The 26,565-nt window shown below is 38.8% G+C and overlaps 1 protein-coding gene across 6 annotated transcripts in view; it reads left to right on the forward strand.

The window, feature by feature from the left end:
• The window catches only part of DOK7 (docking protein 7), a 57,979-nt gene extending 35,729 nt beyond the window's left edge, over nucleotides 1-22,250 (forward strand). For 4 of the 6 annotated variants that reach the window (XM_040064812.2, XM_040064811.2, XM_058420689.1 and 1 more), the window contains 6 exons: nucleotides 6,822-6,864; nucleotides 15,571-15,636; nucleotides 16,695-16,766; nucleotides 19,590-19,742; nucleotides 21,347-21,408; nucleotides 21,763-22,250. In XM_040064812.2, coding sequence (XP_039920746.1) covers nucleotides 6,822-6,864; nucleotides 15,571-15,636; nucleotides 16,695-16,766; nucleotides 19,590-19,742; nucleotides 21,347-21,408; nucleotides 21,763-21,975 — 609 coding nt within the window. In that variant the 3' untranslated portion in view covers nucleotides 21,976-22,250. The remainder of the gene's footprint in view (nucleotides 1-6,821; nucleotides 6,865-15,570; nucleotides 15,637-16,694; nucleotides 16,767-19,589; nucleotides 19,743-21,346; nucleotides 21,409-21,762) is intronic. The other 2 variants (XM_040064814.2, XM_040064813.2) reach the window with 1 other exon arrangement.
• The last annotated feature ends 4,315 nt before the right edge of the window (nucleotides 22,251-26,565 follow it).

Raw genomic sequence — 26,565 nt, forward strand, 5'->3', positions numbered from 1 at the left:
CATACCTGTTTGGGCCCATCTGAGCATCACTTTCAGCGTTAGGGGAGTTTTGCTGGAGTCTGCCTTATGTGGTTTCCTTGGGTGCAGAATGAGTGGAAATTAACAGATCTGTTGTACAAGGAAGCTCTGAGGGGAGAACTGTGGGGAAACTGAGTGTATTCTAAATAGCAAATGTTCTTGCAGAAGTGTAATGCTACCCCCTGTTGGAATCTGGGATATATGAAACATAAACCGGAATACATGGAATTGAAGTCTCTGACTTTGTGTACATTACTTTGCCAGTATGTAAGTGCTAGCCTCTCTCTAAGAAAAGTATTTTTTTAACATAAGTAGGAAAGTAGTTTTGCTTTGTTTTGTTTTTCCCTTCCAGTTATCAACACTGAATTAAGTTTAAAATATTCTTTCACGGTAAAATACAGCGGCACGCACAGACGCCTGTCATTTTACTGTCTTACTATAAGAATACAAATTTGTAACCTACCAATGTTGATTTTAACTGTTCACAAACATCTCTTCCTAAATGCCTTGCAACTTCTAGAAGAGAAATGCAGCCTCTCTCTTTGCATGGCTAAAGCTACAGCGTTTACCGTGATTCAGCTGCCAGCTGAGGAAGAACGCTCGTGTTCAGCCGTGGCAATGGGACTGGCTGAAGCAGTGCTGTGGCTGTGCTGCTGGGCATTAAACAGTCTGGAAAAGTGTGTGTTTGAGCTCTAGTGCATGAGCATTGCAGCAGGAGTTTCTGTCTGTGCCTTAGGAGATGTGGCTTAACAGGAGCCGAGCTGAACAAGACTCTGGGAAGGGGAAAAGGGAATGTAATGTTTCTATGAAAACATCTCGGAAAAGCTGACAATGCTGTTTTGAATTGGAAAATCTGCTGTGTGGCTTAAGTCTTAAATTAAAAATCGTTCCTTTTCATAAAACTGCAGAACATCATCTGCTACTGTAAATCAGGACAGCTCAGCTGAGGAGTTGGGGGGAACAATGTAGATGACTCTAATTACCTGGAAGAATTGGTTGTCTTTATTTTGGCCCTAAGAATATATGACATACTGAACTTCAGATTGTATTGGGGTATTTGCCTTCATTCTTAGATCTCACAGTTGGAGAGAAAGCATTTATCATTTCAGAGCTGAGTGTGGTTTATTTTAATGGCAGTTCTGTAAGGAGCCTTTCAAGCCCTGAATGGTAGAATGATTATTATGAGATGCCTGGTGAAAGATGAGGCAGTGAAGGCTGATGTTATGCATTGTATTATGTATTACTGTATTATAGCATCAATTCATAGGTGTATTTGTTTAGGGTTCTGTGCCCTGAAATCAGGAATGCTTTGACCTCCCTGTTAAGTTTGAGGAGGAATATATCCTGTGATATTTGCATATGGTGTTTTTATTTTTCATGAATAATTGTTTTTAGTTCGTGTCTTCTAACTCCTCCACCATTCTGGCTGTGTTTATCAAATACATTGGATTAAAATTGGCTTCAGAGGCAATTTGCTATGTCTGGTGTAGCCATTTTCTCTGACTGGTGAATTCTTCAACCTAGTCGTGGCTCCTGCTGTGAGAAGACCTCCTGTATCATGAACCAGGAGTGAAGCGTTTTCTGACTGTACTTCAGTGTCTTTGTCCTGTGAGATCTCTTCAGAATCTTAGATGAACTCATCTCTTCAGCAATATTCATAATCATTTGTGTCCATCTTTCCATTTGATTTTCTTACTCAGCTTTCCCTAGAGGGTTTTCTACTGCAGTCTCTCTCTGCAGATTGTCACTATATTTATCCCTACAAAATCTCTATGAAATAATGAAATGCCTCTACCTGTATAGGAACCAGTGCTTCTGAATTTTACCTGTGGTTAAAGAGGAGAGACCTTCACATTCATGGAAGTATTAAATAATTTTGTTTGATCTGGAGCAATCATACCAATCTTTGAGGAACCAGAGGAAGCTCAAACCTTATGAAATTAGTAAGAAATAGTAAGACAAGCACAAACCCTCAGTTTGAGAGAGGTAGCAGAGTGTCTTTATTTTATTTATGTGTTATAACTTGTAATTTTGGGCATATCTCTGTACTCACAAACTGTCTAGCTGATATTGGTGATAGGACAGTTTAGGAGGGTTTGATGTGTGCCTTCAGACTTTGCTATCCACTTGGAGTGAGTGTTTCTGCTTTGGGCCAGCTGTACATTCTCCCGACTTATAATTTTATCTAGCAACATGCAAGCTTGGCTTGTAGCTATGCCTGGAGATAGACACAAACATCACTGATGTGTTTCCACCAGGTATATTATATGCCTTGGATTGTATTGCATAGCTGCTTCCTCTAGAATTCTATCTGAATGCTTCTGTGCAAGAGACTGTTTAAAAGGATGTTGTTTAGGTTGAAAAGTTAAGCTCCTCACTGTTAAGGAATTGACAGATTTACCATTGCTCATGCCATCTGGATTGTACCCCTGTGTCTCTCTCATGCGCTGAATGAGACAGATGTCTCATGGAAAAATTGGTATGTGACCATGTAATTGCATTACAGTCCAGTTCAGCACACTCCTAGTGTGACTCTCAGTGTGTAGTAGTTCTAGGTCTGGTTTTGAAAAACAAAAGACAAGAGTGAATCATGTGCCTTGTTGCAGTGTCAGTTTCCCTGTGGGCTTATATATTATCGGTAGCAGAGCTGGAAATTTGACCCTTCAGTGTTGCAACTGAGACTCCAGCATCTGAATTTCTGCTGCCTGGCAGATGGATCCAGCTACTGGCTTTTGTGGTAGGGAACTCAGCCCAGCATTTCTTTCTCTCCCATGACTGGACAGCTTCTGAGTGTGCTATAGGCAAGTTGTGTCATTTTTGGAGGTAGTGATCACGTTCTGATGTTAATGGTTGTGTTTTGGGTTGTGTGACAAGTGGCTCCTGGCTGCAGGCAGCTGGGAAGCCCAGAGCAAGGACCAGGAGGTGCCTCAGCAGAAGCATATAAGAATCACAACTGCAGAGACCTCTGTAAAAAATGGTGTGAGAGAAGATAGTGACACAAATCTGGACTAGAATTAAAAAATACCTATGGTTGTTTCTCACCTTTTGTTTTTAAACAAGACCTGTTAACTTGTAGATGAGCAGAGCTTGATTATCCCACAGGGTTATATTTGAAGGGGTATATTTTAATGTGGCACAGCTCACAGCTTGCCAGTGCCACTGAAATTGCCAGCTTCATGCCTCATAAAATAGCTGATGTTTGGGCTTGGCTGAGCAAGTGGAGATGTTTCTGAACTGACTTCAGCAATCTTTCTGTAGAGCGGCAGTTGGCTTGTGACAGATGAAGCTGAGCAATCGGGGGTTTGTGGCTGAAATTGGAGCCCTGCACCTGAAACATGCTATGGGCAGGAGTTTGTTTCATTTGGAGCTGTTAAGAAGGATCATAAAGTTTAAAAATTTTGTATCTTTTGTTCTGGACCTGATCAACTGGTGGGTGAAAGAGCCCATCAAGGCAGATGACCTTTATAGGTTCCTCCATGTGCCTGTGTTTATTGACCTTTCCTGGGAATTTTGTTTTTCTTGTGGCAGCCTAAGCATTCAAGCTTTAAATTTCACTGTGATTTAGAATAATAGAATAAATCATAGTCTTTAATCCTTATGAGAAAAATACTTTAACTGTCAGTTTCACTAGGGACTTGTTCCTTTTTGCTGAAATATCTGAGCTTTGCAGAACTTTTTCTCTTCAATTTTCTAAAAGCATCTTAAACTTTTCTTTGTGATGCTGATTGCAAAATCTTCATTCAGGATCTCTCATTGAGCCCTTTTCTCCTTTGTGAAGTTTCTGATAGTTCAAGTTAATTGCAATAAGCTGTATTATGTGACTGTGGTCTGCTGCCTCTCTCTACACACAAACTATGTGGAGCTGTCAGGGGGTTGTGATGATGTGCCACCAGCTACACACAGCAGAGAGAAGAGTGTTTGCTTGTTGTTGTTGAAGTCTGCTTCACAGTTCCTGCTTTTCAGGGACTCAGGGATTTTGAGTCATGATTTTCGTGGTTCCCTCTCGAAAAGCTGGGTGTTTTGTGTAGTCTTGTTACTACATAATAGCATTAAAATACAGGAAGGGAGAGGGAAAAAACGAATCTAGATCATCTCCTCTGTGAAAATTAAGTATTTGACCAATGTTGCAATCAAGCCTCTGTTTATGTGTCCATTTTTGGTATGTGCAGAATAAAACTCTCACAATGCAAATATTTGCTTATATTACTGTCAAGTACAAAATGCTGTTTCATAACAAGAAGAATCTGGGAGCATCTCATTTATGTTGAGCCTTTCTTCTTCCAGTCTGAGGACTCAGACTGGGACAAAACTTCATATATGTACTTAGAATAAAGCAAAAGAGACCTAAAAATTATAGGATATTTTGTGCTGGAAGGGACATTTGAGGGTTACCCAGTTTAACACCTCTGCTGTAAGTAGGGAGTATTTCCACTAGGTCAGGTTCCCCAGAGCCCCATACAGCCTAATCTTGCATGTTTTCAGGGATGAGGCATCCACAACTTCTCTGGGTGACCTGTGCCAGTGTTTCACCACCCTCATAGTAAAAAAATGATTCCTTATATCCAGTCTAAATCTATCCTCTTTTATTTTAAAACCATTACCCTTTGTCCTATCACTTCAGAGCCTGCTAAAAAGTCTGTCCCCATCTTTCTTATAACGCCCTGTAAGTACTGAAGGGCTGCTCCAAGGTGCCCTGGAGCCTTCTCTTTTCCAGGCTGGACATCCCTAACCCTCTCAGCCTTTCCTCAAAGGAGAGGTGCTCCAGCCCTCCCATAATTTTCTGTCCATGCTCTGGACCTGCTCCAAGAGGTTCATCTTTCCTGTGCTGGGAACTCTAACTCTCAGTGGGCGCAGAATAATGGAGCTATAAAAAGCTGCCAAACTTAGATGAGCTGAAAGAAAAGCTTTATTTCTAAAGATACACAAAGGGAATTACATAAGCTGTGGCTGATGAGGTGTGTCTGAAATGTTGACACAGTTATCAGGTGACTGGCATTTCATTCCTCTTGCCAGTGATGATGGAGCCCTGCTCAGTATTCAAACCAACAGAAGTTAGTCTGCTTTTTCTTGGAAGTGTAGGTTACTTCTTTTTAGGAGGCAAAATAGGAAACAAAAATATTTTGGCTCTGTGAAAATGCTTGGTTAATATTGATCATCTATCCATCATAGCCAATAATGGGAAAAATAAGTTTGAAGACAATAGTTTCCTTTTTTTTTAATTTCTATCTATCTAACTTGCAAGCATCTGGCTCCTTTTAACGCCACAGAGGTGAGCTTGTGAAGCTGTATTGGCACTATTTGTCACTATGAATCTGGCAAAATTTCTTCCATAGCCAGGAAACTGTGCAGTACAGTATCTTTGCTCCTTGCTGTGGAGGTTGTATTAGATGATCTGGACTTTTTGGGACTGTATTTCTAAATGCTGATTTTTTAATTATTATTATTTTTTTTTAATGAGAACTGGTGTGATCAATCACTTATTTCATTAAATTAAAAGTGAGTGAAAATTTGAATATAATAAAACAAAATTTTAAAACGAAAAAAACAAGGTGAGAGAAAGGCAAAGATATTCCAAATATACACAGAAGGAGAAAAAGAAAATCCATTTCGATTGTGAAAAGTATTATGTGCCCTGGTGGTTATTTGTACACACAGAAAGAAATGCCAGGCTTAAATTCCATTTAGCTCTTTAGGGCAACTGAGCTAATCGATGAATGATGACCCAGCACATCAAACCAGCCGGTTCTCCTAACATCTATCATTGAACTCTACCCAAGATATTTGGAAGCAGAGCATAAAAAATGACTGTCATCTGACAGCAGCCAGATCAGTAGCAGAGCTAAAATAGCCCTGGCCATGCAGCTCGTGGTGTGTGGTACACGAGTGCCGCGTATCTGCTTACGGGGCTGTTGTAGTGCTGGGGTGGCTGGAGCCAACAGCATCCCAGACCCCAGCACTCAGCTCCTGGGCCACAGCTAGAAGTTTAGATGTTAGAAGGATATTTAACTTATGAGTAATGCTATGAGGCCTGCAGGCCTCAGATAATCATGTTAGGTGTTGTCTGAGTTTCATAGCAGGCATAAGAAAAGCATATGGATTTGAGTGAGGTCACTTACCCCCTTTGTCCTTTGATGTAATCATTGGGGGGTTAAGATCTGAGTTATGCTCTGCGTTTGAAAACCACGCTCTTACATTTGTACATGATGCCATAACAATTTTAAAAGTCTCTCCTACAGGCTAAAGCATGTTTTGCTGTGTTTTGTAGAATTATAAAAGGTAGCTTTTACATCTTTCTGTTCTTGGCGCTGAGTTGCCTTTGCGGTTGCCACTGTTACTGAAATCTCTCCCTTACAGAGGATTGCAGCAGGAGGCCTCAGAGTTGCAGAAATAATAGAATATGATGTACTGAAAGGGGAAATGAAGACAATCTTAAAGACTGAATTTATTTTATTATCTCATGCTCATTTCTTTATCTAATCAAGGCTGATCCTTGTAGTTATTTTGTAGTTGTCATTCCTATAATTTCAGTGGTGTCCCAGATCTGATGTAATTTCACACACCAAACTTCTGTTGGCATTTTTGCATCTTTGTCAAGTATAATCTAATATTTTCTGAAATGCTGTGGGATGTTTTTTCTCTTTCAAAAATTAAATTTTGGCCATGTTTCTGATTTCCTTCCCTGCCTACTACTTTTGGGTTTCCTCACAAATTTGTCTTAAACCAGGACAATATACTTCCTAGATTTTGTTAGGTTTCTAATTTGTGTAAAGATTTTTCATTCTAAAATTTTCTGTTTTCTTTAGGGAACAGCAGTATTACAGTCTGGAGTCTTACCAGCTATATCAGGTAGGAGAGATTTAATTATTTGCTCTATTTAACAATGATGTTCAAGTCTCAAATTGTGCTAAGAGAAACAGAAGATTTATGGAAGCAGAACTAAATACTATATTGAGAGGTGTCCTGTTTGTGGGTGCTTTTGCTGCTGCAATTCTTGACTGGCAGTTACAAAATACATTATAGTCTGTAACAACCTTGGTTGAAAATATTAATATCTTTGTTTTTCCCCCTTCCCCCCCCTTTTTTTTGCTAATCTATAGAGGTTCAAAGCGGTCAGATTCTTTAAAAAGCTGTCTAGTGCCTTTCTACTTACATATTCCAAGAACACCAAGCAATTTTTCATTTTAGGCTGTATTAGCACCAAAGGCAAACTTGATTTATATGTTCAGTGTGTATAGCTAGTTTCCTAAATAAAACAAAATCACAGTAATGAATCTTTACCAGAAGCAACTGGGAGATGCTTCTTGCATGTCAGTGAAACTACTCATTGGCCAAAAAAATCAGTAATGAGAGGACACTGGCCCAGGAAGATTATTTAGGTAGAGGCACTGACCATCCTTGCACTGTAAACCTCTCTATCAGTAGAATGTGTTGGTCACCCGAGTTCCCAGTCTAATGCAGCCAAACTGATCTGGCACCTTTGAATTATTATTTTTCTTCAATGAAAATACTTCATAAGCATTTGGTTTTGTGCGATTTCTCTCCCTCTTAGACCTTAGAGAGATCTGTGCAAAGAACTTGGTTAGTATCTTAAATGCTTTTCCATTTCTTAAATGGAAGTTTACCTGATAATTCATCAGATCCATTTAATTCCATAGGATGCCCCTCTTCAATAGACATGGAACAACTCTTTGTGCTCGGATTTCTTTACTACTTTAAAAAACCTTGGCAAATCCATATAGCAATGTAACTGATGGATACTTGGGTGAACAAATCCAGTAAGATACTCAGGATCAGGAGGTGTCTCTAGAGAAGGTTAAAAGTAACTCGCTTCCTTTGTCTGTCTTAGCAGGAGAAAATCCAGAAGGATTTAGCAGATCTTGTAGCTAGTTATACCACTCAAGTCAGTCGAATTACTCTTGATTCACAGAGTTGTAAGTAGAAGCCCAAATTGGATCATTAATTTTATCTTTCCCCCTGGTACTCAAGTTTCTAGTCCTCCACTCAAACAAAGGAAACCAGAACACTTATGATTAAAGTGTGTTTAAATACAGAGAAACTTCTGCTGCTTGCGGTGGGCAGAATGTTATTTCTGTATTAATTTCAGCATCAAGTTAATTTTGAATGCAAACAACATCTGACAAAAAACTTAATCTCAGACTCCTCATGCATATGAAGGAGTTAGCTGTTTTGATAAAACCTATCATGAAGCAAATTGGAACTGCAGAAATACAGGACAGATTTTTATATCAACGGAAAAAAGATACACAATTGAAGAAGTCAGAGCAGGTGAACTCTTGCAGGAGTAAGTATAAATACTTAAGGCAAATGCAGCATCTAAAGGCAGTGACTGAAGTTTTCTTTGTGGGGTTTCACCTCTCAAAGGCTCCACTATACCAGTACAATTTTATTCTTCAATGCTAAAACTATTTTTCAAAATACAAAAGGAGCTGAAATTTTCTGTGTCTCATTACATTTTTATTGTCCTTGGATATTTCATTTAATTATTATTATTATTATTTCTTCATATTAAAGTTATGTCTTTCACACATGTGAAATTTAAAGTATAATTGAACTTGGCATTGCAAAGCTTTCACAATAATTCTGTAGCATTTGAATATTTAATCTAAGGTATTAACTGAATGTCCCAGGGCGCTGAGCAGTCATCCACACTGTTCTGTTGGACTAAAGGAACTGCATTAGGACTTGTTTATGGTTCTCTCTTATGAGAGGTTATTATCCATTGCTGGATAATAAGATGAAGACACACTAATTTGAGGTAACTTCTTTCAAAACCTGTATTATGCATATGCCTCTGCTATCGTGGATGATTGTACAATGACCCAACACCCAGATATAAAATTTCCTATTGTAGCAATTCACTAACTCACAAACACATTTTTTATCATATTTTCATTCAAATACACTGTAGAATACAATCCCATTGCATCCTGGTCTACAGGTACCTACATATTTTATGCAATATTTTTGCTCTTGAATGTCTCAGTTCTGTAGCAAGACATGGAATTAAACAGTCACAGATCAATTTTTTGTGTATTTTTCAGTTTATTGGTGGGCAATGTGGGTATTCTCTTTCTCCTTTTAGTTAGATATGCTGAGCAACAGAGTCAGCAACTCTAGAGAATTGTGTTTCATTCTAATGGCAAACAGAAAAGGGTTCTAAATATGGCAACAATTCTAAGTTGGATTACTAGATGGGAAAAAAAAAACCCAACAAGTTGGGGTGAATCATTTAACTCTATTTTAAATAATTTGGTTGCCTTTATTATAAATAACTTTGTAAATATTGATTAGAAAGAGAGACTGAATTGGATTACTTGAGTTTGTAGGAGGAAAATGTTCCTATTGTTATAGTTTTGTACTACAGATAAAGGTAAGGGATTCTTTGGAGTTGTATGATGTGTGAATGTGTGCTCTTAAGTGTAATAGACTGCATTTATAGTTATAATGGACCTCAAAATATCATGACAGGATAGAGGTACAAAAATAGGATTCAGATTTCCTGAGACTGATGGATTCTGGAGACACCTCAGTTCAGTACACTTTTGTGTGAGCAGTTCTCATGGGACCTGTCCAGAGACTCTCATGACTGCTTAAGAAATCCTGTAGCTTGATTTGGTGGTTGCAATTTCAGATATCTCTGTAGGTCTTTTTCTCAGGAACTGCTTATGTGCTTTGAGTTAAGGGATCATGAATAAGATTCACATTCAGTGTTGAGACAATAGACTGTACATTCCTTCACAGAATGGTGAGCTGAAGAGCTTTTCATTATCTTCATTATCTTTCTGGAACTATAAACCAAAGTATTGTAGGAAAAATAGGAATGAAGTGGTTGTCTAGAGAGTCTCTGCCCTGAGGTGTGGCTGTTCCTCTGTGTGTGTCTGACAGATGTTTGTTTAGTTCTGCAGTGACAATCCTTAATCCACCTTGAATCATCCTCAGACCTCTGCCGTTCTTACGTTTACAATGTATTTCCTAGCAGTTGTGCTGTTTCTCATCGTAATTTAGGCCTCTTATTTAAATCGTGTTCTCCTTTCTATTCCATTGCAACACCTTAGATAAGGAACCTCCAGCTCTTACTCATAAGGGTGAATGATTTCCTTCCAAAAATTCGTGTTTTCTCAGTTGAGTAGAACTCTGTCGCAGCAATCTTCTTTTATGAACGACGTTTAAACCACGAGGCTGTTTTGTGTGGAGGGGAAATGCCACTATTTTTGTCCTTAGGGAAACGCCACTATTCCTGTCCTTAGCTGCCAACCCCTTCCATATGAGCTGAGCAGAGTGAATCCCAAGGCTCCTATTTAGAGAAGGGAGGCTGGTAGCTGGAATAGCTTGCAGAAGTGCTTAGGGACACTGCAGTCCCTGGAGAAGGCGTTTCGTGCCAGCTCCCTATGCACCATACTTCAGAAATTTTCATCCTTCCCCGATTCCCACAGAGGCGCTGGCTGCCTGGGCATTCCCACGAGCCAGGGCCATCCCTGAGTGCTTCAACACTCAAATTAAACTTCCCAGAGAGAGGTCTGAGCTCCCTGTACCTCTGTGCCATGAGCTCCGGCTTTGCAAAAGCCGGCAGTTGAATGGGCAAGTAACAAATATGCTCCCAGGGAAGCAGTGCACGTTCAATATTGCGTTTTGACTTGTAAATCATCTCTCTTCTTTTTTCCATTTTCCCTCTTGTTCCATAGGAGCAAATTCATCAGCATTGCAACAGACGCTCTCTGACTGCCTCTTTGCTTGCAATACCAAAGCTACCCAGTGCTTGGAGGGAAATGTTCTGAGGGCATGAATTAAGGAATAAACAGCAAACAAATTCAGCTAAAATACCACCTGAATGCTGATTATGAATGCTGTATCTCTTAAATTTTTCTTAGGTAGAGAGTGACTCAAGACAGGCAGACAAGAAGAAAGAATAAAATTAAGTATATAACAGGTGCTGATAATGAAGTCAGCTGTCTGACAGCTTAGCTTTTCTGATGGAAAACTAGGTGCTTTCTTGTGCAATTTTAAATATTTTTATTGCATACCTATGCAGCATGATACTTTTATTCCGAGCTTAGGAGTCAGCTTTTAAGGAAGTAATTCAGAGCAATGAGAAAGAAGAATCTGGGCCATATTATGGTGGCTATTATTGCTTTGGTTGAAAACAATTTACGATTCTCACTTTTTTTTTTCAGGATATGTGCTGTCAGCTCTTCAGATGTAGGAAGACCAAGTGCACTGATATTTTTATTGAGCCAGTAAAGGACTGTGTGTTGAACAGTCTACCATAGATATGTCATCTCATACCTTATAGGGCTAAACTCTGTAATAGAAAAACATCATTCTAATGAGAAGCTGATTAATGAAACCCTGCCATACCAGGGCATGCTTTTTCTTGGTCCTGCTTTATTCTACAAGTCCACTCAAAATAATTCTGTAGGGGAAGAAATACAGGAGCTCAGAAAAAGTGACGTATTGCATTTATGAGCTAAATGTTGGCCTTGGTGACTGTCTGAAGTAAGAGGGGCCTTTTCCCAGGGGGGAAAGAAAACTGTGGGGAAACCATGTCAGGGAATGATTCCAATGCTGCTGCTTCATCCTGTGGGCTGAGCAGATCCATCAGGTTCCTGTTCTCTGTTTTGGGGGTGACAGAAGGCGGTGAGTCCGTGGCACAGTAACCCTCTAGTGCTGTCCTTCATTTCCACATTATTTGCTTCCCCATGCCTTCTCTGATACGGAAATCTGGGGAAATTACATATCCCAGCCTTCTAGAACAAAAAGGTGAGGACATTATTTGCACATATAGTGATTATTTCAATTTTTTAAAAAATATTTTGGTTTTCTGTGTGGCCTTCATCCCTGAGCGTAGATCCTGAGCTTCACATGTATCAAGATTTTTGAATTAAATATATGTAAAGCATCTTTGAAGGTGTCTTTTTTAAAAAAAAAAAAAAAACCAAAAAACGCAGACACTGAATTTCCTGGCACAGGAAAATGATAATAATTTTAGCTTAATGCTTTTGCATTTTTAAGGATAGGAGGCTGGGCTGCAATGGCCCACAGCATGGGAAGATGAAGAATACCAAGAGGTAGTTGGATCCTCTGTTATTTTTTGCACAGACTAACTAGACATCTTTGAGGAGCAATATTTGAGCAGAGTGCTTGAATGCATTTCTAATTTTGAGAGATTCTACCACTTTTAAAGTTGTCTGCTAGAGAGACAGGAGGCATTTCTGAATATGGAGAAACCTGTAGAGCAATAAGCATTTTTAAGGTATCCCCTTCAGCTTTTATGTCTTGCCATTTGTACAGCCGGAAATATATGAAATTACTTTGAAAATCAAAGAGAATGAACAGGGAAGCTTTGTAGGGCAAATATACAGCAGCAGGAAGTCTCCTATTACATTTACATGAAACAACCTCCTGGTGTACTTGCAGTGTTTCTCCTGTCAATCTGTCACTTTAGCCTTTGGATGCTTCTTTAAGCAAGGGAACTGTTTTCAAAGGAGGAGATGGGATGTGGCTTGGGTGACCGGATCGAAGTTCTTCATAATAAAGCTAGTTTTAATTCAACAAAAAGCGGGGTTTAATCACAGAATGTGGTGTTTTCTTCTGTCCTGATTTCTTGTCAGGAGATTTAACAGGCCAGACCTGAAGAGTTTGTGACGTACCCCTCGAAGGCAGAGTAGTGGCTGGGCAGTGAGAACTGATCCCTTGGTAAATGCAATGCAGGGTTGTGTGTGTTTCCTCACTGGTCATGCAATGATAGGTCAGAAGATTTGAAAAGATAAACTGTGTGAGCTCAGTTTATAGTCTATATTCCATCTTCCCTCTTGTTGGTTTTTTTTTTTTTTTTTTTTTTTTAAATTTATTTTTATGGCTCTTTCTTGTAGCATGTGCTATAAACTGTCCTCATTTTTTGAAGAATGTGCATAAAGCAATAACTATAAAGCTAGAAAAATATTTCAAATAGTTGTCTCTGCTGAGCTACATTAAACTTTTGAGTCTAATCAAATGTTGGAATTCAAAATATCCTGCAGATTGTTTTAATTTTGTCACATTTTGAATACCTTCTTCCTCTTACACATTGAGGAAAGTAAAACAGAAGTAACTCTCTTGATGGGATAGTCAGTTCTGACAAAGACTTGAGCAAGTCAGCCACAGAACTGGAAACTGATTAAAAAAAAAAAAAAATTCTTAACAGTCCCTTGTAAAATGAAAAGAATAATGGAAGGGAGCATCTGCCTCCTGCTGGATACTTTATTTGTTCAGAAATTTATCTTGCTAACTTCCTTTTTCCATTCCTGCAAGTGTTATCCTAGAATTCATGAATAAGAAACCAGTTTAGACAGTAGCTGAAAAGAAGAAGGAAGAAAATATCTAGGTTGATCTCTGTTGACATGTGTTTATAACGATGAATTTCAAAGCTTCAAAAAAATTCCCTGGGAGATTTGACTATGTAAATATTTGTTAGTTGCCAGATTTGGAAATGAGAAAAACGCAACAGGTCAAATCCTGAAACATTAACATGGTTCTTTTAAATAAGCTCTGAATGGGAAAATTTAAACTTGACCATAAATGGATTGGAATATCTTAATGTTTTAAATCTCCTTTCCTGTCTCCTGTTCTTCACAAATCCTAAAAACGTTGCTTAAAAATCCACAATGCCTCTGGAATAATTTCTGCTGAATTGCAGCAAGTTTTTGATGGAATAAAAAACCCAACCCCACATTAGTTTTGTGATGAAGCTGGAATTAGCATGAGGCTGTAATCTTTCTTCAAAGTAAGGTGAGGCTTTTGGCTTCATAAAACATATTCTGATGTTTTTAACATAGAGAGAGGATGCATTGATGTGGGAAAAAGGAAAATGAAAAATATTTTGAAAATATAAGTAAATCGGCTAGCCTGGGGCTGTCCTATTTTTGCATTTATTTTTATCAGCAGCCTTGTTAAAAACAAAATTACAAATAACATTTTTACTTGTTACATCCTCACCAGAGTTCTACAATCTGTAAAGGTTCTACAATCTGATCTCATTTGTTAAAAGACAAGATCAGTTTCTCAGTATGGCAGACTTTAAAATTTAATTTTATAGCCTTCGATTACCCTATATATGCTTTCATGTACATAAAGACAACAAACGGAAGGCTCTAATTTAGTTGTGCCTTTTTGAAATAGTTTTTTTTATTATTGTTTTATTCCATTGTCCTCATTAAGTGAAATAATAAGATTTATTTTATAAAATTGTAGGGTTAATTTTACAAGCTTGGAAACTCTTAGATTTAGAATTGAAATTGTATATATACTTTATACAGGAGCGGGGAAAAAAAGAAATTGCCATTTTCTTTAGATTCCCAGGCCATCCAGTTTTAGATATTTCAGAATATTTATCTTACAGAATTTCTTCATGTTGCATAAGAGCTATGGTAATTTTTGGACGCTATTTTAAAAACAATCTGCAGAGCAGTGGCTCACCTGCTCAGAGACTATTCATCAGCTCAGAAGAGTGTGAATTCTGCATGTGAACCCCAGCAGGCTGCAGCACATGGCAGAGCCGCCCTGGCACCAGTGGCAGGGTTACTCATACCCACCGCCTCCCACCCGATCCCTCTTCAGCTCCATCGACTGCTCAAGAGGTTCCCTCGCAATTATTCATGTGAGGAAGTTCATGCCACGGTGACAAGAGAGGTTCAGGGCTGCCTGGGCTGGTGTCATCCCACTCCCAGCAGGTGTGGATGGTGCTGCTGAGTTTGCCGGTTAAAGAAGGAACCCGCGTGTGCAGATGAGCTGCGCTGCATGGGCACCGCCACCCTGCAGCTTTCTCGGTCGATAGCTCTTGTTTCCTCAAACTTCCCTAATACAGCTTCCTGCTGGCCACGCTCGGGCTGGGGAAGGGAGGCTGGCTGTGCCATCTGGTGTGTCCATGAAAAAGCTTTCCTGGCTGGAACACTGGGAGGGTGTTTCACAAGAACGTGCTGTGACCTGGATCCAATCCCTGTGGACCAGATCCCTTGTGTTCCCTTGCCTCTGGCCTGGTGTATCCATGTCTAAACATGGATGGTGGACTGCTGAACCGTCGCAGTTTTCTCATTCACTTAGATAGGTTTTGGATCCAGTCTGACCAGATTTTAATGAACATTTTAAACTTTGTTGTTGCTGAAGTTACATTATGGATTGCAAAGGCATCTCCCAGTTGGGAGAACTGAGTTCAGTTCTCATTGACCTTTTACTTCTTAGCTCAAGACAGCTTTCCCTGTGAGGAAGGTAGTACTCACCACAATCAGGGAGGGACAGCATCCTTAGGTTTTACTGAAGGCATCCTTTCTCTCGAAAGAAAGAAAGCAACAAAATTAGATTTTAATGCCACAAACTCAGGATAAAGAATTTAGCAGGTTTTTTGTTTTTTTTTTTCTTTTTTTTAAATTGCCTAAATGAAGAACAATAATTTGTAATTATTTGTGCTTTATTTTTTTTTTTTCCTGGATGTTTCAGAAACATCTACTAAAAATGAAACAGGTATTTAGATTTAATGTGAATCTCTGTCTTTGAAAACAGGTGGTGCTTCTGTCATGGCAGCTTCTGGGTCTTTGAAAGTGCATAGAGGGCACAGTCTCCAAGCTGGTAAGTAAAAGTAATTATGAGGTATGTGTGTGCATGTAAATTTAGACTAATTTAAACTTCAGAAAATATTAAAGGCAATGCATGATTTGATTCCCTATTGTAAGGCTTACGTATTTCTTTGGGTTTTTTGCTTTGAGGAATTTTTGTCAGAAAGGCATTGACAGATGGGATAAGTTTAGAAGAGGCAGTGACAGATGAGATAAGTGATAGAGTTTAAGCAGTGATTTTATTCACAGCAGTGAAATGCTGCCATCACTTTAACAAAGGGCACCCACCAAAAAAAATTCACCTCAGGCCATGAGAAATCCTGTACCCTAACAATGATACGCTGGGAAAAAACACCCACAACATTTAAATACACCTCTTTATGATAACAGAGGAAAAAAAAATCACTGCCAGCAGATAGAATTATGTGTGTTTCTCATTCAAAATTAATTGCAGTATGTTCATTCTACGGACACAGCATTTTTGCTTGCCTGGTTTTAACGGGGGCAGAGTCTGAGATCGTGAAGAAATGTGGGCATCTCTTTTCAGCTTCATGCCCAGGAAAGACCAATGATGTTGTGCAGCCTGTCTTCTTTGTAAAGACAGTGATTTGCACATGGAAAGCAAAGTTATCTTTTTAAGGGCTAGCTAAAGCATTTTAGGTGGTTTTTCAGAAATCAAGAAGTTATCCATCATGCTGGAGGTGGAATTTTAACAAAAGTCTTCCAGATGCTCCCAAGATCACCCACGCATTGCTCCCTGATTCATACATGCTAGATAGCTCTTCTCCCACACTGATGTACAGCAAAATGCACTGCTGTTGACTTCAGTGGCCTTCAGTGTGGATAGTTGTAAAAGTGTCCTAAATTTTATTTCCTTGGTGTTACACTCATGAGGAAATGCTGACATCACCGTTACAGAAAAGTCAGCACCAGCCGCTGTTCATGCTTTCTGAGATTATTCTGTATGATTTAGTTTAAAAGGTTACAAGTCAAAACCAGAAAAGCATAGGCTTTGATGATACTGTACAAATTCCTAAATCCAAAGCTATTAACAGTGTTCCTGTGTTGTAGGTCCTAAAGGTGGGTATGAGATGCTAACACTTCCTTCAGAACCTGGAACTCCAACTAGCTCTGAGGAACCTGGTGAGTAGAGATTTTTGTGTCAGAGGTCACTAACACCTCTTGTTTCTTTTTCATTTTCCTCTTTATTTTTACTGTTGAGATAAAAAGATTGTTGAGATCTTCTAAATATGATTTTTGAAGTGTTGCCCTTCGAACATGTCAGCTTTATATGGCTGCTCACACACATACTTATATTTGGGCTTGTATTTGTAGTGCTAGTTTTCTTTCTGTGTAATTTATCTTTCATTTCTGAGAACGGAGCCTATATTAGGTAGAAAACATGAATAACTAACACCTGCTGCCAGAAAGACTGCAACACCAGTTTCAAATATAACTTCCTTCTTCCCTCCCCAAGTATGTATTTTTTCTTTCTTTTCCCCTCAGTTGAAGGCCACTGAATTTTCCCTTTTACTCTTCTCCTGTTACTTGCTTTACCATCTTTTTTTGATTCCTATTGTTTCCCCCTTTCTCTTTAAGCAATTATGATATTCTGCCAGTTCTTTCAGAATGCTGTAACCGTGCATTGTGGTCTGTTTTTCTCTTAAATCCTCCTTTCACAATGTTCTCAAATACTGGCCCTCTGACCCCTCTTGGAAGCACCTCCTGTCTGTCCATCCAGAAGGGGCTGCTGAAGGCACTGTCCATGGCTCACTCTCTGCACCATGTTTTCATCAGTAGGAACGCTTGACTGGTTTGTGCTTTTTAAATAAACCCTTCTCTTCAAAGAAATAAAAGCCAGTTTTCAGTGCCTAATAAGATTTTTTTTTCGGATTTAGTTGGTTTTTTAAAGGAAAAATGAAAACTGAGTATTCCTATGTTTACAAAGGAAGTACAGTTTTTATTGAGACAGCACTGACTGAAACAACAGAAGGTTTTTACTTTCCTCCCATTCCAGTTTGCCCAACTGTTTTTTGGAGTTTTTTTTTCTTCTATTTCCTCCTTTGAGAAGAATATTTGACAGTTGCCGGGTTTTTGGGCCTTTTTTCTGTGTGTTTCTTTTGCTTTTCTTGCATGAAGCCCTACCAATTCTCCATGTGTAGATTTTTAGTTCTCAGAAAAATCACTGGGCTTGTTTGCATCAGGTACGATGTTCAGCTTCCTTAAACCTGTTAACTGTTTAGTTCTATAGGGGATCTGGCTAGTTTTCATGCTAGCTAACTTGGAGGATGCTTCACTTAACACTTCTGTTACATCACTTTATCAGGATACAGAAAGACTTCAAAAATTATCTTTTCTTTCACGACTGTTCGTGACTCTGTACTTAAGATTGTCACTTGCTTGCAGCTTATAACTTTTTGTGGTACAGGTTTTCAATGCTAAGACTTTTCTGAGTCCCTTCTTGCTCAACCAGGCCAAATTCCTTTGCAATACTTTGGAGAAAATAATTGAAAATAATTTCTGAGGAAGATGTTTGATGAAAATATAAAAAAATCCTTCTGCATTCAGTTCTGCCTTGATTTTTGTAATTTTGTTCCTAACAATTTGCTTCGCAACAACAACCTGAAGTCTGATTGACAGAGAAACATTTGCATACTTTTTTTTTTTTTATTTTGCTGTGTAATTTTTATGAAAATCTGTGAGAAAATTGGCCAAATTTCCAGTCTTTTCAGTTTTTGGACTGTATAGTAGATTCCTTTGATTTAAACAGCTTAAGCCTGGGGAGATCCTGGAACATACCCTACTGTTGCCTAACATTGTATAAGTTATCTCTGCTACTCATAATACATCCAAAAAAATGAAAAAGTTTCCCTCAGTGGTTATTTACTGCTGCTGTTTTCTGCATATAAGAAGTAATTTTTCCCTATGCTCTAAAATGCCTTGAAATCCTACTGCCTCTCCATTCACATCTCAATAGTGTCTAAATGGGCAAAAAGGAAAAGTGGGAGTTTGGACAAAACCAGATTTGATAGGAGTTCTTTGTGGGGCCAAGGAAGGGCTTGAGAGGAGAACTGCATGAAAAAGGAGAACCTCAAAGTGATAGAATTTCCCCTCTGCATTCCTCTGTCTCAAACTGACTTAGGAAGAGAAAGTCTTTAAGGGTAAAAACTCCAGCTGGACTGAACAGGCAGACAAGATTAAAATAATTGAAAGCAGGGCTAGACGAGGTCTTGAGAATCAAACCAGCAGACAAAAATTTGTTGTTTTTAAGTCAAAATCATTTTATAGGAATTGTTTCCTAGTAGGTGTTAGTCTGTGTCTTTTTAAAGAAATTTCTAAAAAACTCTGTGGGATTTCCTCTGAAGTTCTTGTGATCTTTACTTTTTAGAAGGGTTTTCCCACTATTTTTTTTTATGTGCAGTGAAAGTCCTTTAATACTTGGTCTGTCCCCACTTGGCATCATCCATTTTTCAATTCTTTTCCAGTCCTGCACAGGAGAGCTGTCAACATTGTCTCCTCAAGTTTGCCTTCCCTTTGCTTATAACAGACCTTCATTCCCCGTTTTTGGGACATGCTTTAAGAACCTGTACTTATTTTGGTTCTGCCTTGCAGATGATAAAATAGTTCACATCTTCCCAGCACAAATTACTTCATATAAAGTGTTACTAACCTAAAGTAGAACTGGAGGCCTTGTGAGATTTTGCTGCTGATGGAAATGTCTGCAGTGTTTTCTTTCTGCTGTAGCCAAGATCCCTGTGTGTGGTCTTCTGCATAGATCCTGACTTGATCAGTGTCTCAGGATATTTAAGGTAGAAATTAGTTCTCTCATGTCCCATCTACCACTGAGGAATGTCCTGCTTGGTAAGCAGAGTTACTGCTGCTCAATGTTTGCTTTCAGTGTGTCTGTATGAACTGGATCACAGGTCACTGCAAACAGCGCCTGTTGTGATTTGTTTCTTATTTCAGAAGGTGCAGCAGGTTATTCAGCAGATGTCCCTACACCAGATCGACCCCACAGTGAGACAGCCACCTATGTTAATATTCCTGTCAGCCCTACTTCCAAAAAACAGCTTCACTACATGGAACTGGAACTTCAAGAATCTAGCACAAGCATAAGAGGTAAAGAAGTCTGGGATACTTTTAAACAGCAAAGAACATGCAGGATGTATGGGGTATGTGTAATCCTGATTTCATATAGAGAGCAGATGAGGGAGCTGGGGGTGTTCAACTTGGAGAAAAGGAGGCTCGGGGGGGACCTTATCACTCTACAACTACATGGAAGGAGGTTGTAGTCAAGTGAGGGTCAGCCTCTTCACCCAGGCAACAGTGGCAAGAGAGGATATGGCCTCAATCTGCCCCAGGGGAGGTTCAGGTTGGACAGCAGGAAGAATTTTTTCACTGATAGAATGGTCAGGCATTAGGACAGGCTTCCCAAGGAAGTGATGGAGGCATCATTCCTGGAACTGTTGAAGAAAGACTGGATGTGGCACTTAGTGCTGTGGCTTAATTGATGGTGGTGCTCGGCCAAAACCTGGACCCGGTGATTTGGGCGCCTTTTCCAACCTTAATGATTTCATTATCTACCCACAGGCTTCTGCTAACAGAGGAGTTGAACCCTGTTATATTTCTGAGGCAGTTTTTTAAATTGGCATCTCTTCTTGGAAAAGATTTTTGAATAATTATGTTCTATAAGATGTTGCATCCCTTTGACAGGTGATTGTATGTACGCTCCTTCTAAAGTGAACATTTCAAACTCTGGAGTTTGAAAGACAGTGATTTGCTTGTGTTCTCAAGATTTTCATTGCATATTAGGACTACGCTTACCTCATCTTTCTTTCCTGGCTTCAGAAACAGGGCTGTGGGTGTGGGTGTACAGGGCTTGCTCCTGAAGACACTGGCTCTGGAGCCATGCAGTAAATGATTCAGAACAGAACACAGTGTTCTATCTGCTCTCCATGAGGGAGTGTGAAAGTGCTACAGAGAGAATGCAAATTGTTTCATTTTTTAATGTTTTTGTGGTTTTTTTGTTTGTTTTTTTTTATATATTACGTTTGGATTGGATATTTTACTACTAATTCTTAACTTGGGCAATTGGCACATAAACATGCAATAGATGTGCCATGTGTTGTCATTTAGAGATGCAGTCCTTGCTACGGCATGCCCCTCATCAGAGTCTGGCGTTTAATTCCTTGCATTTGATATTGATGGATTTTCCATCTATACTTCTCAGCTATAAAGATTTTATTTTTTATACTTCTAATTTTAGCTATTTTATTAACTTTGAAATGCTAGCACTTTTCCTGTTGCTTTTAAAATGTTTTTTTACATTTTTCATTATGTAATTCTAAGCTTCTCCCAAAACTTAATATAGATCTTTCTAGCACATTATGTTGAAATGTAAAAGCAATATCTTCTCTTAATTTAAAAGCAATATTTTCTCTTACAGACAATGAACCAAGGCATTAAAAATGAAGGGTTAAATGCCATAAATTTTCCTAAATGTAAACTACCCTCCCAACCTCAAATTGTGTAACTTTAAAGGTGTCTTTCATGACCAGAAATATTTTTTTTCTTATTAAAGTTTTCCCAGCCTCTATCCTTATAGAAATATTTTACTGCTTAAGGGACTGAGAAGTTTTGTCTCCCCTATCACCAAGAAAAATGAGCTAAAGTGTCATCATATGTGTGAGGCTGAAGGTGGTTTCTCTGGTAAACATTCACAGAGTGCCCAATCCAGATGAAGAGCACTGCCAGCTGCCACAAGTGTTTTCTGTTCGAATACCAGGTATTGCTCATTTCCTGATTCGTAACCTGGTGAGGAAGCCACCCAGAGCTGGGAGAGCCGAGTTCAAATTTGTCATTGGGAGTGTAATAAGGGTGGAGATTTGAACCTGGGGCAGAAATGCAAGAGGTTCATTTAATTATTTGAGGAAAACCAGATAACTAAAAATACAGAGATAACAAAGCTTTCAGATATTTTGTTTTAGTTGTGGTTATCGCCTTACTCCCTTCATACAGCTTTCTCTAAGACTGGACAAAGATCACCCAGGAAATCTGCGACAGAATTGTCCCAACAGCTTTTTTACTCAGGAATATGCGAGGGGTGTGGTCTTTTACAGGATCCCATTTGGTGTTTCAGGGAGTGGATCGTCCCGCTATGCCCAGATTGACATTGCGGCCACTGAGACGGCGCACAAAGTGGGGACGCAGCACGCGCAGTGCCGCGAGGAGCGCCTGCAGGAGCTGGAGCAGAAGAGGAAAGGAGCTCAGCAGTGACCTGCCTAGGAAAGACCTTTGTGCTCACCACAAATTCATGCTAACTCATCTTCCAAAAGATTCACATTTATTGTAAAAAAACACCCACACAAAATGCTGCCATAGCTTCTTGCAGTTATGCCAGATTCATTCCGATATCTTGATTCCTAATTGGAAAGCTGGTAGCGTTGAGTGTTGCGTTTGGTCTTTCCTTTTATTTTAATTTGGTTGTAAAGTCCAGATTTTTTGTCATATGCAATGACAGATGTAAGTTACCTTTTTCTACAGTTCTAAAATCATGGAGAACCTGGAACCAATTTCAGTGTTTATTAAATGGTGGCATTTTCTTTGAAAATAAAGAACTTGAATGTGTGTAGATAAGGGAATGTGAGCGTGTGTGTGGTAAGTGTACACATATGTTTGCATATGTCTGTATGTCAGCACACATTACGGATAAAATATATGTATATTTCTGAGTGTATAGAATGCAAAAACCTCAATTAATATATTAATGGACTCTTACAAAAGCAAGACATTTCAGTGCCTGCTCTTTTTGCAGGTACAGTTTTGTTCAATTTATGTGCTTATTTATGGACATGCTCAACTATACCTATGGATAATTCAGTTTTATACCTCACCAAGTCCTGCAGCTTTGGCAAAAGTTGCTCAGATGTAAAAGCTGTAGTGCCAGGGATGCATGTGTGCATGCAAACAGACAAGAGCACATTAACAAGTTATTTAATTATGTCTATAAACCACAGTAATGTGAAGGGGCATTTGGGTGCTTCTGTTCTTAAACAGCCTAGGTCAAACCATAAATTTGATTTTGTACTTGATGGATACTTGTAATTTTTAGCAAGTTTCCTGAAGCTGAACATATGAATCACTTTGAAAATCAGGTCCCAGTTTTCTCACACAGCATATTTTAAAACCAACGTATTCAAAAGAAACATTAGCTTTTCAAAACAGAGTCTTTTATATCATAAAAACTATACCTAATGTAAACCAATCATCCACCTTAAATCTAAAACTTTTATTGGAAGATTCTCTGCTGTCCCTAAGTAGCACAAGTTCTGTGCAAGAGGATGCTACAGACTTGAGGCACAACAGGATTTTATCTTGTAATATAGGTTTACCCATGAGTCTGCCATATCTTGCTTATGTACAGTGAGATTTTATGATTCAAAACTTTATTTCCCATGTTGTGTTGTCTGTGGAATTATTTTTATTTGTCACCATATAAAATGTTATTTAATTAAAATGTTATATAAAATATATGGCAGTGAAACTAGACTAACAAAGAAATGTACTTAAGAAGGAAATAATTTTTTTTCTGATAGCGTATCAGTTTTGGCTTCCAGAAGCTGCCAGGAGTGACATCCTGGGTATTATGATTTTTTTGTTTGTGCCTTCTTAAGATCCAGTATCAGAGCCAAATTCTGTTTTCTAGATATGAATTCTAATTTATATTGGTGAGTGGAAGTTTTGTGCCAGTGAGGGTTTCACTGTGTCACTTAGAATGAGAGGTGGGGTTTTGTTTTTGAGGCAGAATTTAACCTATAAATTTATTTGAATGTAGCCTCAATAGCAATGTAAAATATCAGAAATCTCTCAAATAAAAAAAAAAGTCTTTGAGAGCTGACAATTGCCATTCTTATCTGTCCTGTGTTCAGAAGTATTTTTCTGTTGATCCACCTAGAGTATTTCTGAAGGGAAGAAAGATATTTCTTATGAGATTCTAAGTTTAAAAGATTTTTCTTTGACAAGTGGACAGTGGTGATCTGCTTTTTAAGTTTCAGTACAGCTGGAATATTCTGTGCTTCCTGGGGCCAAGTTTACCTGAATGTTCTTCAGTCAAGGATCCTCCACTGGAGGAATTGCAAGGTTAAATCTCTTGTTATGTGACTGTTTAATATTTGGATGAGCGTAGCTTGACTGATGCATTGAAATGCAGTGTTTTCCATGACAATATATAATGAAACTACAATATTTCTATTGCAAAAATCTGTTTGCCAGGAAAATATGTTACCCAGGGTCTCTACAAAGGCTGCCTTTCTGTATGTTGCTTGCATTAAATTTGGGACTTGTAGCACAAGTAAGGATTTGACACAATAGTAAAGGTCATCAGATTGCTGCTAACCTCACAGTGGAATCACAATTTTTAGAAAAAATGTATTTTTTAGGTTGAGCAGGGCTGTGAAGCTGTGCATGCACATGGTTCTCTGTGCACGTTTGTGTATGTCATAGTAATTTCTCTTTCTTTTAAATTATTTTTACTTCACTTGAAAAGGAAAAATAGAACAGATGACTTTCTCTTGGATTTAAATTCATTTTATATTCTCATGCACTAATTTATATTAGGAGCTGAAGCAGGAGGCCAAACCATGGGAGGTTGTTGTTTTGGTGGCACCTTGCAGCTCGTACGTCCCTGTCAAGTTACAGGCCTGACATTTGTGTTGAAGAAACTAGAACTTTCTCATTTGAACAACAGGAGCTCACAGAAATGGAAACATTTTTTCCTAAATAAATACAATCATGTGCCTTCAACTTCCACTAGTGAACTGGGGGCAATGGAAAGCAAATCATAATCCTGTGAGCAGGCTTGTGCTCGTTCACACTCCTTGCATAAAACACGTGCAAGAGTGACCTAAAATACAATTTGTGATTGCTATGGGATGAGTCCAGGGGGACAATGTATTAATTACCAGAAGAACAAAACAATGTGATGTGGCTGGTGCTTCTGTAATGTGTTCTTGAAGGACTTGAACGTGGCAGAAATGCTCTTGGTGATGAGAAAACACTGTCATCAAGTGCAGAGTTTGGGCATAAGCTTTGGTGTGCTGCATGTGTAACTCTTTCTCCCTGAGAGACCTGCTGCCAAAAGTAACTGCTGCTTCAGTGGGGTTTATGGCATTGTTCATAAGCTGCTATGGAACTATTTAATAGGCAAATATTTGGGTGATGGAATTTTCTCCAAGGTAACGTGCTGCAGGATGGAGGGCTGGAGTTAAGAGGGATTTAATTTCCCAACAATGCAAATTAGTTGTCTGGTTTTTAATAGCACTCTGGCACCTAATTGTAGAAAATGCCAGTAGGTGTCCTTAGGCATGTAAATGTTTGTGAAAATCTGCCCTGAGAGCTGTTTTTAGCAAATGGCTTGGAAAAATTCCTCATTTTTCATCTCTGCTGTCAACAAAACAGTTTTAATTAGTGTAGCTTGGAAAACTATATTTGAATTTGAACTATGGGTGATTACACTTTTCATGAGATACTGAAGCATGCGGCCTTTGGTAAGTTTCTCTTCTGGTGAGTCTGGAATAAGACACCTATTTGCTGAAATAACCACGGGAAGAAGACACAGTATTTAATGAGTTACTGTTAAAATTATTCAGTTTTTTAAAGATGACAATGCTGTTACATTTTTATGTCAACTTTTCTTTGGGAAGATCCTCAGCTCTCATTTGACCAATCATACAAACTATGTTCTACAATCTAGGTTGAAAGGAAATGTTAATTTAACATCATATAGCAACAAGAACAAGCAAAGCAGAGTGAGGCTGGGAGAGTTAAAGGTAATTAAAAGGAATTTTTGTAAGGAGCAGGTCTGCAGGAAACACAGCACAAACAGCTGGGCAAAAGAGGTGAATGTGTGTTCAGCCTTGGTACAGCCCCACTTTGAGTGCTGTGTGCAGTTCTTGGCTTTACAATTTTAAAAGCAAGGGCAGGTCTCTGAATGTGTCCATAGAAGAACAAAGGTGGTGAAAGGGCTGGAAGTGCTGTGAGGGGAGGCTGAGGGTTGTGTTGTTTGGAGCAAAAGAAGCTGACCTCATTGCTCTCTGCAGCTTCCTAACGGGAAGCAGAGAAGAAAATGCTGAGTTCTTCTTTCTGGTATCCAGAGATGGGATGTGCTGGAATGGTTCAAAACTGCACCATGGAAGGTTTAGAGTGGACTTTGGGAAGGATTTATTTACGAAGAGGATGGTCAAACATTGGAATAGGCTTCCCAGAGAGGTGATTCTTGCCCTAGACCTGTCAGTTCTTCAGAGGCATTTGGAAAATACCCTTAATAACATGCTTTAACTTTTGGTCAGCCCTGAATTGGTCAGGCAGGGGGATTGGTTGATACTGCTCCCTCCCAATTGAAATATTCTGGCCTATCCTATCCTATCCCAAAGATGACAGGCATCAGAGTAGCCTCACTCTGAGTGATATCAGTTGGTTATTGATAAATAACCTCTGAAAGGCTGGAATATAAGTGACAGGAAAACACGTGTAATCCTGGCCTGGATTTTTGTGCAAGGAATAGCTTTGTAAGACAGTGAGCAGGTTTAGGAAAGTGCAGCTGACATGTGAACTTTGAATTTAGTAAAAACTTGAGAGTGAGTGAACTTTAAAAAAACTTATATACTTTCAAACCTGCATCAGAGCATCTAGAAATAATTCAAATTTATTATCCCACTGTGTACACAGAGGCGTATGTAACATCACCATTTTACTGAAATAATACGTGTCAACTTATTTGAGGAATATGCAGTGGAGGGGGGGTGGGATCAGAAAGCAGATTTAGCATGACAGTAATTTTTCTCTACATTATATGGTGGTGAAATCCTTAAAAAGAAAAATAAATAAATAAAAAAGCCATAGCATCTGCTATTGTATAAGTTAAATTTTACTTATGTGTGGGCTG

This window comes from Hirundo rustica, chromosome 5 (genome assembly GCF_015227805.2).
Source record: "Hirundo rustica isolate bHirRus1 chromosome 5, bHirRus1.pri.v3, whole genome shotgun sequence".
Classification (NCBI taxonomy): Eukaryota; Metazoa; Chordata; class Aves; order Passeriformes; family Hirundinidae; genus Hirundo; species Hirundo rustica.